This window comes from Nerophis ophidion, linkage group LG08 (genome assembly GCF_033978795.1).
Source record: "Nerophis ophidion isolate RoL-2023_Sa linkage group LG08, RoL_Noph_v1.0, whole genome shotgun sequence".
Lineage (NCBI taxonomy): Eukaryota > Metazoa > Chordata > Actinopteri > Syngnathiformes > Syngnathidae > Nerophis > Nerophis ophidion.
Genome location: NC_084618.1, coordinates 34,340,175 through 34,355,733, shown reverse-complemented (window position 1 = coordinate 34,355,733; position 15,559 = coordinate 34,340,175). Strand labels below are relative to the sequence as shown.

The 15,559-nt window shown below is 42.9% G+C and overlaps 1 protein-coding gene and 1 long non-coding RNA gene across 2 annotated transcripts; one reads left to right on the top strand and one right to left on the bottom strand.

The window, feature by feature from the left end:
- Nucleotides 1–391: 391 nt before the first annotated feature.
- Nucleotides 392–3,851, top strand: txnipa (thioredoxin interacting protein a). Its single transcript, XM_061908361.1, has 6 exons — nucleotides 392–751; nucleotides 1,323–1,398; nucleotides 1,526–1,673; nucleotides 1,745–2,104; nucleotides 2,335–2,622; nucleotides 2,794–3,851. Exons 1-6 carry the CDS (start codon nucleotides 496–498, stop codon nucleotides 2,839–2,841), a joined length of 1,176 nt encoding a protein of 391 aa, XP_061764345.1. The 5' UTR covers nucleotides 392–495; the 3' UTR covers nucleotides 2,842–3,851.
- Nucleotides 3,852–5,670: 1,819 nt separating this feature from the next.
- Nucleotides 5,671–9,452, bottom strand: LOC133557680 (uncharacterized). Its single transcript, XR_009807828.1, has 2 exons — nucleotides 8,738–9,452; nucleotides 5,671–6,204 (listed from the first exon to the last, which is right to left on the bottom strand). It is a non-coding gene; the product is annotated as an uncharacterized LOC133557680 (long non-coding RNA).
- Nucleotides 9,453–15,559: the final 6,107 nt, after the last annotated feature.

Here is a 15,559-nt window from a genome sequence, read left to right as displayed (position 1 = left end):
TATTGGTTAACTAGCTATCCATGTTTTGGAGTACAAAGTGAACATTTTAGCGCAGACGACATACTCCTCAAAAACCATTCGTACGAAGAAAGGACAAGACACAGTTGATTATAAAAGAAGTATAAAGTACATGTTTGTGAAGTGTCATAGACGTCGGCGTCTGTACTATCTGTTCAATTCCGAGAAAGGAAATGTGGGTCTACTTCCTGTTCAACTTGAGCTGAGCATGCGCTCTACGCTCTTGAGCATGCACTGTCCACGCGTATACACTGGGCGCTGATTGGCTAAGCCGCCCAAAAACAAGCTTTTTCAGCCAATCACAGCGCTGTGCACGCGTTTACATGCTCTCTGCGCGTGGCCTGCTGGGGCTGGCGTTGACAAAACTACGTGGGTTGTTTACACCAAGTATAGACGATTGGTAACACAGAACAGACAGTACGGTGAAGAGTAGACACTCATTAACTTACTCAAGAGTTTTACCAACAGCACGCAGCCATGGTTGCAATGATGAAGAAAGCGAAAACATTTCAGGTTGTCTTCACGGACCCCGCCAAGACCTTTTACTGCGGCGGGGACATAGTGTCCGGCCGCGTAGAAGTGGAAGTGAACGACGTCATGCGAGTGTCCGCCGTCAAATTGCTGGCTTTGGGCTGCGCCAAAGTGGGATACGCCAAAGGGAAACAAAGATGTAAGCAAGAGGCGGAATACCTCCGACATGAAGCTGTTTTGCAGCTCAACGACCAGCCAACAGGTATGCACAGCAGCTGTTAACCACCTTTGTTATAACGTTCCTTCTATATTACTTGTTTTTTGTGTTTAACGTCAAAAAACTCACTGGTCCACTTCTGGCATCCTTTCAAAATACCGGTTTGACAGGAAAGGCAAATGTATACGATTAAACTGACGATTTTAGTGAACTTTGCGCCATTGAGCACATAAAGACAATACTTTTTTTGTTTGTCAATTGTGTGTTTTTTCTTACCAATGTTGTTATCAAAATCTAGGAAACAAACTCACTTTTTGGGGATTTTGGTTTAAAAAAAAAAGTTTCTCTTGACAATGTAATCATTATGCATGGTCGTCGGCCATTCTGAATAGTTTGGGCCATTTCCGGTTTGTTGTGTGTTTTAAATTTGGTAGACTCTGTAGTAAACTGGTAAAGTATCCTAGCTATGGATAAAAAAAAATAGTCCCATATCTAAACTTTGGTCACCATGTAGTCAAATGAAACCTCTAAATAGGAAGTCTGTTATTGCTCATAGAATCGGGACAAGGATAATTCCTCTATTTTGTGTTGAACTGTTGCATTTTCTTCTTTCCAGACACAGATGGCGCTGTAGTTCTGAGGCCAGGCAAAAAATACGAATATTTCTTTGGGTTTGAGCTCCCACAGCAAGGGTGAGTATCAGAATCAGCTTTATCAGACAAGTATGTTAACACACAAGAAATTTGATAATATATCTTGATATTTAGTTGTGTGTAGCAAAAGGGTTGTAATGTAATGTGTGCGCCTTTGTTGTTACAGGACGCTGGTGTCTTCCTATAAGGGTAAATTTGGGTATGTTCACTACTACGTGAAAGCCATGTTGGAGAGACCACGGCAGCCTGTCCTTGAGTGTAAGAAACACTTTGAAGTTGAAGAACCTCTGGATGTCAACACACCAGAGCTACTGGTGAGCCCACTAAACAATGACATCACCATGTTGAGCATAAGCACCATGTTGACCCGCATGTGTGTTCACAGTCGCCTGCTGGGGGTCTGAAAGAGAAGAAGGTTACGTGCATGTTCATCCCGGACGGCCAGGTGTCACTCAATGTCAAAATTGACCGTCGCGGCTTCTGCGAGGGCGAAGACATCTGCATCAACGCAAAGTTCGAGAACACGTGTTCTCGCATTGTGGTGCCAAAGGCCGCCATCATCGCCAAGCACACATACCAGGCCAACGATCGAACCAAGGTCATCCGCGAGAAGCTGTCGTCTGTGCGGGGAAACCACATCATTTCCGGGATGTGCGACGCCTGGCAGGGGAAAACCATCCGCGTGCCGAAGATCAAACCTTCAATGCTGAGCTGCAAGATCATCCGAGTGGAGTACGCTTTAATGGTAAGCTTTAGGGAGTCACCATACTTGAGTGCTTGTTAGAATCGTTTAGTGCTTAAATGCCTACAATGTACTCAAAATTGTTTAAGAGATTTTGGGTTAATTATTTTCTGTATTTCTTGACTTGGTTGAGTAGTGCCTCTTCTGGTTGCATCTGAGTATTGCATCTCTTCCAGTTCAAGGTGCAAATCTTAATGATGCCAATAATTTATGTGTCATTTATGATGTTTCAGATCTATGTCCACATCCCCGGGAGCGAGAAGCTGATCCTGGAGCTTCCCCTGGTCATTGGGACTCCAGGTCTGGGTAGCCGTAGCAACAGCGTAAGCAGCCAGGAGGGTTCCCAGAGTTGGTTGTCCCTCCGCATGCCGTCCGAGCCCCCCAGCTACTGCGACATCACCAGCGACTTCCGCATGGAGCAGCCGCACACGCGCCTCCTTGATGATTTTGACGGCGATGAAAGCCCCATCTTCATGAACACGCCGGCGTTCTGCTTCCCCCCACCTCCTGCGTACAAGGAGGTATGTATTAGGGTCCTGGTCCACTGATCTTATTCCCAAACACTCGCTTACATGGGCAACATAAAACACGTGCAATTTTTATGAAAAATGGGTTGGTTTATGTCAACATGAGTTGTAGTTTATTAATCTCATAAACTTGCATCTCTAAGGCCAAGTCTTCATTTTTTGCAGTCTGATGAGGACTTCACTGTCGGCGCTCAGATGATGCCAGTGTGCTGAGGCGGCGTTTTCGCTGCCGCATTCTTCTAAACAGACGCTTCAGCTGAGAGAAGGAAGTTCTAATTAAGGTGGTCACTGGCAAGAAAATGTCCAGTGGTGTCAGCGGTTTCTGCACTTCACCCCGCCTGAGTCCTCCGTCACTGAACGTTCCAGGCCGCTGCCGAGCCTGCAGACAGGAGTCGCCGAGTGTGCCCTGTTTGATTAGCTCCGTTTGCTGTCACTTTATCGCTTCTTTGCAGTCTGCTGTTGGATTTTCGGGAAGAAGTATTTCCTTCCCGTGCCTTGTCATTCCAGGGATGAAGTTTTTTTCTTTGATTTAACAAGAGTGTTTCTTTGGAAAGAAAAATCCTGACGCCCTGAAAAAACCTTATTATATCTTTGTTCTCATAAACATATATTCAACTTTTGTTGTTGGAACAAGTATGGTTTGTACTTAAAGCGGGGGTGTCCATGCCAAGAACTAAAAGATGGGGTGGCTTTTTAAAGATGCTAAAACCAATATAATGTAGGTCAATTTTTATTTTAAGCTAACTGAACAAACCGGACCATGTTTTATCTTCATGTTGCAAATAGCAAAGTGAATGATTGTAATATCTCAATAAATGTGCTCCTACCAGGCTGCACTTTGGACACCCCCGTCTTAAAAGTTTGTTGCACTTTGTTGATACATTTTGCTGTACTACTGCCTAGAAGCGCGTTTTATCAGGTGTGGAATTTCCTGTTGTTTTGCAAATACAACTAAGCACTTTTCGATAGCCCGTCAGCGCCAAATATGAGCTCTGAAACATCTTCTTTTAACGATTCTACTTGCCAAATTCTTCACAAAACACATTTATTTGCATGAGGGATTGACAAAATGTTACCTGATTTTGATGTGTGCTTCACAGCGAGCTCTCAGGATGTAAAAGCCAAGACTGATTTGTAAATAATGTTTGTAAAGCATTTATGACACTTGTATTTTTCTATGGAACCCTATGGGTTTTTATAATAAAAGACATTTTGAAAAAATACTATTTTCTCGATCTCTTTTCTTTCAGTCTCAATATGGGTTGTACTTGTATAGCGCTTTTCTATTTTCAAAGCTTCTGACACTATTTTTACATTCACACACACTGATGGCGGGAGCTGCCATGCAAGGCCCTAACCACGACCCATTGAGAGCAAGGGTGAAGTGTCTTGCTCAAGGACACAACAGACGTGACGAGGTTGCTAGTGGTAGAAGGTAAGGATTGAACCAGGAAACCCTCAGGTTGCTGGCACGGCCCCTCTCCCAACCGCGTGTGAGTGTTAGGACAAGATGGACTTTACTCATCCCACATTGGGGAAACTAGTGTTAGCTTGCAAACTGTTGTAATTTTCTGAATTGTTCATGACATATGCTGCTCTCTGTCTGCTTACATATAAAGTGTTTGTGGTTTAATTGTTAATAACAATGGATTAGATTTATATAGCGCTTGGACCCTTAAAAGCGCTTAACAGAGAACTGGGGACCCATCATTCACTCCACATTAACACTTAGTGGTGGTAAGCTACATTCGTAGCCAAAGCTGTCCTTTGGCCACTAAATTTTCATGCACCAGTGTGAGGGGCACTGGGGGAAGTGACTTGCCCAAGGACACATCGGCAGTGACGAGAATGATGGAAGCTGGAATCGAAACTGAAACCTTTTAAGTTGTTGGCACGGCTGCGGTACCGTCTGAGCCACATGAGCTATGATTAGCTCATGCTTTGATAAAAACTGGTTTAATTGAGCTTTCTACTGAGGTTCTTGTGTTTACATCTATGTGTCGGCCTACTGTGTTTGGATGCAAGATAAACCTCACTTCAGCAACAGGGATTAACTGTGTCCCCGGGTAACAAGTCCAGAAATTGGATGAGGCATGACACTTTTGGGGAGGAAAATTCCTCCAGGTGTGCAGTTTTGTTTATGGTGGATTTGTATACAAAGTATTAGCATGATGCTGACAAAAAAAGACCATCATTCGTTGCATTCTTGTTCTGAAGTGTCATGTGGGAACAATGCAGAAGCAGCATTTGTCATGTTTGTTTGTGACCTGTGACGCTGAAACCCAAACACAGCAGGGCCTCCCCTGGCTGTAATGGACACAACAGGTGTTTGTGAACTAGGTGAAGGGTTGTGGGACAAATAAAGAACACCGAAGAATGGAATGCCCAGTCGCTCGTCTGTCCATTACTGCCAATGTGTACGCTTTCCAAGAAAGTCCAGCATTGATGCCAACTGAGGTGCAATTGTGCATATCGTACACATGAAATTCAAGTTGGTCGTTACGTTCACGTACACATTCAGAGCTCTGACTCAAAATACAATCAATGCAAGAAAGACTCACCTACCTCCTCAGGTTCCAGCAGGGGAACACCAAGGGGTTCTTAGGCTATTTGTAAGACAATCTTGTGTTAGTGTTGTGTCGTTCGTGTACGATTCGTTCAAATGAACAAATCTTTTGAGTGAACGTACGGAACCGAATGACTTCATGAACTGATTCGTTCCGTTCTCAGTTCAGTTGAGCTCCGCCGGTATGAGTGGAACTGGCGCATTCTGAGACTCACAGAACCCTCGACGTCGGCGAAGGACGCAGCCAGCCATCATGGGGACGGGGGGAGGGACTGAGCAAACGATTCGTTCACCGCGGATTAACGACACGAATCACTCGCTCTCTGCTCTGCTTGGCCCAATGCCGCAAGTGATTCTCCTCCCGTCGCGGGGATATGTTTCATGCCATTGGCATCCGTTCTCCATTCATTCTCCAAGCCAACGGCTAATGTTGACTCAAGCCACGTGAAAACAAACACACACGCACCCCGTCCCCATTATCTCAACACATAACATTTTTATTGCATATTTAAGTTGATATTTCCATTTTTATATTTTTAAATGTAAGATACAGAAATTTTAGTTTAGTGGTTTAATATTTGTTTTGTTTTATTTCAATCAATCAATCCTCATTTATATAGCCCTAAATCACTAGTGTCTCAAAGGGCTGCACAAACCACTACGACATTCTCGGTAGGCCCACATAAGGGCAAGGAAAACTCACACCCAGTGGGACGTCGGTGACAATGATGACTAGGGGACCGAAAGCAATGGATGTCAAGCGTGTCTAACATGATACTGTGAAAAGTTCAGTCCATAGTGGATCCAACACAGCCGCGAGAGTCCAGTCCAAAGCGGATCCAACACAGCAGCGAGAGTCCCGTCCACAGCGGAGCCAGCAGGAAACCATCCCAAGCGGAGGCGGATCAGCAGCGCAGAGATGTCCCCAGCCGATACACAGGCGAGCGGTCCATCCTGGGTCCCGACTCTGGACAGCCAGAACTTCATCCATGGACATCGGCCTGGACCCCCTCCACAAGGGAGAGTGGGACATAGGAGAAAAAGAAAAGAAACGGCAGATCAACTGGTCCAAAAAGAGAGTCTATTTGAAGGCTAGAGTATACAAATGAGTTTTAAGATGAGACTTAAATGCTTCTACTGAGGTGGCATCTCGAACTGTTACCGGGTTGGCATTCCAGAGTACTGGAGCCCGAACAGAAAACGCTCTATAGCCCGCAGACTTTTTTTGGGCTCTGGGAATCACAAATAAGCCGGAGTCCTTTGAACGCAGATTTCTTGCCGGGACATATGGTACAATACAGTCGGCAAGATAGGCTGGAGGCAGACCGTGTAGTATTTTATACGTAAGTAGTAAAACCTTAAAGTCACATCTTAAGTGCACAGGAAGCCAGTGCAGGTGAGCCAGTATAGGCGTAATGTGATGAAACTTTCTTGTTCTTGTCAAAAGTCTAGCAGACGCATTTTGTACCAACTGTAATCTTTTAATGCTAGACATATAAGGTAGCGTATTTATTTTCTTTTTGTTTGCACATTTAAGTTGATATTTTCTTTGTTATATTTTTAAATGTAGGCTACAGAACATTTAGTTTTTATGTCGGCACTTCTGGGTCTTAATTTATTTGTTTTATTTTGAAGGTATTTATTTTCTTTTTGTTTGCCTATTTAAGTTTACATTTTCTTTGCTACAGAACATTTAGTTTTTAGGTTGGCATTTTTTAAGGGTTTCTTAATTTAATATTTGTTTTTGCAGAGAGCGATTCACGTCCGTCGCCCTCTGGCCCACAGACTGTAGCTGAGTGATTCAGGCTCGCTTCACGAAGCTACAAGAACTGACTGGTTGTGAATCACGTTCGCGCTACACTCACTCACTCATTCAGAATCAGGACTCGCGATTCGCAGACCTACTGACACAGAGAATTGACTGTGTCGCGGAGGATGACGTCACATTGAGGCTTTCGTTCAGTCACTGTGCGCGTCGTTCATTGGGTGCTGAGGGCTTGGGTTGTTCGGAAACTGACACACACCGAGACCTGCAGCTGGGGAAGCTGTTACTGACTGACTCATGATTCGCCAACCTGCACACAGAACTGCTGCTGCAGAAGTGATTCGGTGAACAAGTTCTTTGAACAAATCAATTTTAGGAACTGATTCTCATGATTCAGTACAGTCAAAAGAACTGCCGATCCCATCACTATCCTGTGTGTTCTAGATCTATCCTTCTCTTGATTATACCAGTACATACCTAGACCACTTCACCATGAGGCTTCAGAACTTGATGCCAAAGCCACTTCAATTGATGTGAAGGAGAAACTTGGCCCGACTTTGAGCTAATCACCCTATCTTTTAGAGTTAGGGTTTGGCAGGCTGCCATTCACCTTTGTCCAGCCGGGAACCATGGCAATCATTTTTTTGAGGTGCCGAGTCTCCATCCATCCATCCATTCTACCGCTTATTCCCTTTGGGATCACGGGGGTCGCTGGTGCCTATCTCAGCTACAATCGGGCGGAAGGCGGAGTACACCCTGGACAAGTCGCCACCTCATCGCAGGTGCCGCGTGTCATCCCTAAGAATTCTCCAATGGATGAAGTTTTAGGGTCGCAGCCTAATGAGGCCACAAGAACCACAAATAGCAAGAAACCAGAGCAAGAGATGAGATGAGATGAACCACATAGGTGTGCTTCAGGGAGGCTGTTCCTCTCAGTCTCACCCCTCTTAGTCACACGTTTGTAGCTAAAAGGGCATCCCCCATTGCAACACTAGCATCACCCGGATTGATAAAAAAGCTATTACACAGAATTTGCATTTGATGCATACGGACAAATGACAGTGTGGACCATTTACCTTGCTTAAGGGCATAAAGACATCATTATTTAATCTATTGGGGAGGACTTAAAGGGGAACATTATCACAATTTCAAAAGGTTTAAAAACAATAAAAATCAGTTCCCAGTGGCTTGTTGTATTCTTTGAAGTTTTTTTCAAGATTTTACCGGTCCCGGAATATCCCTAAAAAAAGCTTTAAGTGCCTTATTTTCGCTCTCTTGAAGCCACTGTTCATTTTCCTGTGACATCACACAGTGCTACCAATGTAAACAAACAATGGCGAATAGCACAGCAAGATATAGCGACAATAGCTCGGATTCAGACTCGGATTTCAGCGGCTTAAGCGATTCAACAGATTATGCATGTATTGAAACGGATGATTGGAGTATGAAAGTATTGAAGAAGAAACTGAAGCTATTGAGCGAATAGCTATTGACGCTATTCATAGCCATAGCATGGCCGAATAGCTGCGTTAGCATCGCCGGTAAAATGTGCAGACCAAACGATCAGGACTTTCGCATCTTGTGACACTGGAGCAACTTAAATCCGTCGATTGGTAAGTGTTTTTTTCGCATTAAATGTGGGTGGAAGGAAACGTAATATAGTTGCAAATGTACATACAGCTAGCCTAAATAGCATGTTAGCATCGATTAGCTGGCAGTCACGCCGCGACCAAATATGTCTGATTAGCACATAAGTCAACAACATCAACAGAACTCACCTTTGGGATTTCGTTGACTTTATCGTTGCAAATGCGTCTGCAGGTTATACATACATCTCTGTGCCATGTCTGTCATCGCCGGTAAAATGTGCAGAGACTCCGGCACATTCAATGGGGGTTTGGCGGAAGATTTCTTGCCACTTTCGCATCTTCGGGCCAGTGGTGCAACCTGAATCCCTCCCTGTTAGTGTTGTTACACCCTCCGACAACACACTGATGACGCATGATGTCTCCAAGGTTCCAAAAAATAGTCGAAAAACCGGAAACTAACCGAGCTGAAACCCGGTGTTTGTAATGTGTTTGAGAAAATTAAAATGGTGGCTTTCTTACCTAGGCTACGTCATGTTCTGACATCATCGCTTCAAGAGGGCTAAACAGAAAGGCGTTTAATCCGCCAAAATTCACCCATTTAGAGTTCGGAAACCGGTTAAAAAAAATATATGGTCTTTTTTCTGCAACATCAAGGTATATATTGACGCTTACACAGGTCTGGTGATAATGTTCCCCTATCAGTCGGGGAGCATTACTTGACTCACACAGGCTTGTGGCCTTTCCCCTGCAGCAAATTCAGAGTAGAACACGAACCAGTGAATAAGTTTGGTTTTAGAGCAAGTTCAGGCATCTTCCCTTCGAGGACACATTGTAGTTATCTGCAAAGCATAACTTCAACCGTGCAGCTCTACAACATAATATTGCGAGATGTAGCTCAACTGTGTTGCAACTTCCTATTGGCAGAGTAGTGTGTTGCCAAATGGAAATACTCTCACTTTTTCCACTCGTGAAGAACTCATGACAGCACAAGGAAACAATACAATACACTCAAATTTCAGTGATCATCTTGTCTACACCAGTGGTTCTACAACGGGGGTACGCGTAACCCTGGGGGTTCTTGAAGGTATTCTAAGGGGTATGTGAGATTTCAAAAAAAATATTCTAAAAATACCAACAATTCACTGTGAAAGATGACGACTTGTCCAGGGTGAACACTGCCTTCCACCTGATTGTAGCTGAGATAGGCACCAGCGCCCCCCGCGACCCCAACGGGAATAAGGGGTAGAAAATGGATGGATGGATGGATAGCAACAATTCAAAAATCCTTTATAAATATATTTATTGAATAATACTTTGACAAAATTTGAATGTAAGTTCATAAACAGTGAAAAAAAATGCAACAATGCAATATTCAGTGTTGACAGCAGTTTTTTTGTGGACATGTTCCATAAATATTAATATTAAAAATTTCTTTTTTTGTGAAGACATTTTTAGAATTAAGTTCATGAATCCAGATGGATCTCTATTACAATCCCCAAAGAGGGCACTTTAAGTTGATGATTACTTCCATGTGAAGAAATCTTTATTTATAATTGAATCACTTGTTTATTTTTCCACAACATTTTGTTATTTTTATATCTTTTTTTCCAAATCGTTCAAGGAAGACCACTACAAATGAGCAATATTTTGCACTGTTATACAATTTATTAAATCAGAAACTGATGACATAGTACTGTATTTTACTTCTTTATCTCCTTTTTTCAACCAAAAATGCTTTGCTCTGATTAGGGGATACTTGAATTAAAAAAAAGTTCACAGGGTACATCACTGAAAAAAGGTTGAGAACCACTGATCTACACCACGCAAGTGGACATTCTGATCTGGTGTTGGACAATTCTAACTCAATTGATTGATTGATTGATACTTTTATTAGTAGATTGCACAATATAGTACATATTCCGTACAATTGATCACTAAATGGTAACACCCGAATAAGTTTTTCAACTTGTTTAAGTCGGGGTCCACGTTAATCAATTCATAGTATGATTCAAAATGTGAGAAGGGCCTACTTGGACAGTGATTCCAAACAAACTGTGAAGTGTTTAGACAGCAATAAGAGTACTAGAAATCAAACTGATTTCCAAGTTTTCAGGACCCCACTTACAATAAAGTTAAAACCTGCGCTGCAAGAAATGTTTCCAACCATGAGTACGGTTGGCAACATTTCCATCCAGTGGAAAAAATGACAACTGCAGTTGTGAGATCTAATTAGAAGGGAAGGTCCCAAGTAAAACCATGAACGGAAATCTGGTTTGTGGTATGTGTATGAACACATATTGCGTTACAAGTATAATACTTTAACTCGGTGGTTCTCAAACTATTTTTGTCATCCCCCACTTTGGACAAGGGAGCGGAGTTTTCAAGCCCCACCTGCCCCCATCGCCCCAACCGAACGCTAATGCCAAGCTTAACATTTTCACATTTATTGAACATCAAGTTGTAAACATTCAAACTCAATAACATAAAATAACATAAATTTCAATGATAAATAAAAAAAACTATGCAGCTGTGGTATAACTTGCATCAAGTTTAATAATAAATAAAATAACTTGCATCAAGTTCAATAATAAATAAAACAAAAGTGTTATAACTTGCATCAAGTTCCATAATAAAGAAAATAAAAGTGCCACTTAGCAATCTTTGCAAAATAAAAAAGAGGAGCTATGCATTTCCTCGCACAGTGACTCGCCATTCACAAAGCGGACGTATGCGATGAACAGGCAGTCTTTATTGCTGTCTGTAGCTTCGTCCACTTGTAAAGCAAAACAACTTTCTTTTAATTTGTCTACGAGTTGTTCCTCAAGATCACTTGCAATGTCGCATGTACGTCTCGCAACTCGTTTGACAGTGGGACAGCTGTTAATTTTGCTGCGCTTGTCTCGTCAAGCATGACTGACACCATGTTTATTGAAGCGGAAAGAATGAGCTGCTCAGCAATCGTGTGTGGTTTTCTGTATTGTGCAATTCTGTTTGCCACTCTATATGAAGCCATTTGAGCGTTATGTGTGCTGATGCAGCTTTTACAATGCGCTTCTCCTGTTGACGGTAATCTGCTAGTTTTCTTTGAAAGAAATCAAGTGGCTTATTGACGTGATTGGGGTGTGGGGTCTTGAGGTGTCTCTTTAATTTGTTGGGTCTCATGCTGTCTGCTGCTAGCTGTTTTAGACACAGAACACACAGGGATCTCTCCTCTGCCCCCACCACCACTGCCGTGAATCCAAGAGCAAGATAACCTTCATATTTTCTTTTCGGTTGATTAGGCCCGTCAGATTTTTGTTTCTCTGCAGGCGTTGGCTCTGGCTCGACGACCTTTGAGGTTTATCCATTTTGTGTAATTGTGGTCCACACATTAGCCTGCTACCCATCCGCGCTAAAGTTTGTTCCGCTTAGCCCCGCTCCCATTAGTTACTGTTGCTATGTCTGTCAAACTTTCGCTGCAACCTCCAAATTTAAAGCCTGCAGGAAAAAAAAGTAATTTACATTTATTTATATAGCGGATTTCACAGACAGAATCACGAAGTGATTTACATTGAGTATAGAAAATGAAAGCATAGTAAAAATTTTAAAAAAAATCTAAGTATCCATCCATCTTCTTCCGCTTATCCGAGGTCGGGTCGCGGGGGCAGCAGCCTAAGCAGGGAAGCCCAGACTTCCCTCTCCCCAGCCACTTTGCCTAGCTCTTCCCGGGAGATCCCCAGGCATTCCCAGGCCAGCCGAGAGACATAGTCTTCTCCGTGGCCTCCTACCGGTTGAACGTGCCCTACACATCTTCCTCGGGAGGCGTTCGGGGGCATCCTGACCACATGCCCGAACCACCTCATCTGGCTCCTCTCGATGTGGAGGAGCAGCGGCTTTACTTTGAGTTCCTCCCGGATGACAAAGCTTGTCACCCTATCTCTAAAGGAGAGCGCCGCCACACGGCGGAGGAAACTTATTTCGGTCGTTTGTACCCGTGATCTTATCCTTTCGGTCATGACCCAAAGCTCATGACCATAGGTGAGGATGGGAACGCAGATCGATCGGTAAATTGAGAGCTTTGCCTTCCGGCTTAGCTCCTTCTTCACCACAACGAATCGGTACAAAGTCCGCATTACTGAAGACACCGCACCGATCCGCCCGTCGATCTCACGATCCACTCTTCCCCCACTCGTGAACAAGACTCCTAGGTACTTTAACTCCTCCTGGGGCTAAGAATATAATTTAAAAAAAAAATGTTTAAGTGAAATTTCCTACCGTTCATGTCTCTATTCCCCACCAGTGGGCCGCGCCCCACACTTTTAGAAACGCTGCTTTAACTCAAGTCCTGAGGCGACAAATGAAATCAGTGGTTCTGAGATGTATTCAATCATACTGCTTTAATCGGGTGTTAAATATCACCACTCAAATAATCATACTAAAATTCACCTAAATTAACTTAAGTTGGGAAAACCGACCTTTTTAGCCTTAAAAAGGTGATGAACGCATGACATAACTGTGAAAAGGCTGAGACAATGATGAATTTCAATAAGTTCTTTAGTTGCAATTCTTTGGGTGATTATTTGGATATACAGGTGCTGTTCATATTATTAGAATATCATGAAAAAGTTGATTTATGTCAGTAATTATATTCAGAACTTGAAACTTACATATCAATTCATTACACACATAGTGATATATTTGAAATGTTTATTTCTTTAAATGTTGATGATTAGTACTGACAATTACTGAAAATCCCAAATTCAGTATCTCAGAAAATTAGTTACGACTCGTACCAAAAAATATTTTTTAGAAATGTGGGCCAACTGAAAAGTATGAACATGGAAAGTTTCAGCGTGTACGGCAATCAATACCTAGTTGCAGCTCCTTTTGCCTGAATTGCTGCAGCAATCCTTTTGCATGGAGTCGACCAGTCTGTTGCACTCAGGTGTTATGAGAGCCCAAGTTCGCTTTAATAGTGGCCTTCAGCTCTTCAGCATTGTTGCGTCTAGCATCTCGCATCTTCCGCTTCACAATACCCCATATGGGGTTAAGGTCAGGTGAGTTTGCAGGCCAATCAAGAACAGGGATACCATGTTCCTTAAACCAGGTACTGGTAGATTTGGTACTGTGTCCAGGTGCCAAGTCATGTTGGAAAATGAAATCTTCACCTCCATAAAATTGGTCTGCGGCAGGCAGCATAAAGTGTTCTAAAACTTCCTGGTAGACTGCTGCATTGACCCGAGACCTCAGGAAACACAGTGGACCAACACCAGCAGATGACATGGCACCCCAGATCATTACCGATTGTGGAAATTTGACACTGGACTTCAGGCAACGTGGATTCTGGGCCTCTCCTGTCTTCCTCCAGACTCTGGGACCTTGATTTTCAAAGGAGATACAAAATTTACTTTCATCTGAAAACATAACTTTGGACCACTCAGCAGAAGTCCAGTCCTTTTTGTCTTGAGCCCAGGCGAGACGCTTTTGATGTTGTCTCTTATTCAAGAGTGGCTTTACACAAGGAATGCGACAGCTGAAGCCCATATCTTGCACACGTCGGTGCGTGGTGGTTCTTGAAGCACTGACTCCAGCTGCAGTCCACTCTTTGTGGATCTCCCCCACATTTTTGAATCAGTTTTGTTTGACTATCTTCTCCAGGGCGCGGTTATCCCTCTTGCTTGTACACTTTTTTTCTACCACATCTTCGTCTTCCCTTCACCTCTCTATTAATGTGCTTGGACACAGAGCTCTGGGAACATCCAACCTCTTTGGCAATGACCTTTTGTGTCTTGCCCTCCTTCTTTAAAGTATCAATGGTCATCTTTTGGACAGTTGTCAAGTCAGCAGTCTTCCCCATGATTGTGTGTCATACAGAATCAAAACGAGAGACCATTTAAAGGCTTTTCGAGGTGTTTTGAGTTAGTGAGCTAATTAGTGTGGGACCAGGTGTCTTCAATATCTGACCTTTTCACCATATTCTAATTTTCAGAGATGTTGAATTTAGGGTTTTCATTGGTTATCTCCTTTTTGCCAAAAAACAATTGAAATGTATCAGTCTGTTTGAAATGAATGTATACATTCTATAAGTTTGACTTTCTAAATGGAATTAATGAAAAACTTTTTCATGATATTCTAATATGACCAGCACCTGTATGTTATACAGATTTTAATGAAACTTTAAATACATGTTACAAAAACTCATCTTTGCCGTGACGCATACGCAAAGATGATCTAAAAATACATTAAATAACAATTGCAATTGAGATGTGAATTAATTTCCCAGCACTCAAGCTTTTGCTTCAATTCAAATACTACATAAGTGCCAATTTAAAAAAATTTAAATCAAAAAAGTAATTTTTTTTTTTTGGGCTTCACGGTGGCAGAGGGGTTAGTGCGTATGCCTCACAATACGAAGGTCCTGCAGTCCTCGGTTCAAATCCAGGCTCGGGATCTTTCTGTGTGGAGTTTGCATGTTCTCCCCGTGAATGAGTGGGTTCCCTCCGGGTACTCCGGCTTCCTCCCACCTCCAAAGACATGCACCTGGGGATAGGTTGATTGGCGACACTAGATTGGCCCTAGTGTGTGAATGTGAGTGTGAATGTTGTCTGTCTATCTGTGTTGGCCCTGCGATGAGGTGGCGACTTGTCCAGGGTGTACCCTGCCTTCCGCCCGATTGTAGCTGAGATAGGCGCCAGCGCCCCCCGCGACCCCGAAAGGGAATAAGCGGTAGAAAATGGATGGATGGAAGTAATCATTTTAAAAATCTAAGTTTTGCAATTAGTGAGGGGGAAAAATTAAAAGGTTACATTTAATCTGTGATGCACTGTCCATTTTGCTTAAGATATATAGAATTTTTTTCTCCTAACGCAGTGACTCAAACTTCACCAAGTGATCTTTCCAAGTACTACCATTGAGCCAACATTGAAATACAATAGTGTAGCAAGTCTAAATATTCATTAAAACCAAGGAAATTTGAACAGTAACACTGAATATTCTAGGACCATTGATCGTACCACTAAATGGAGCTCACCT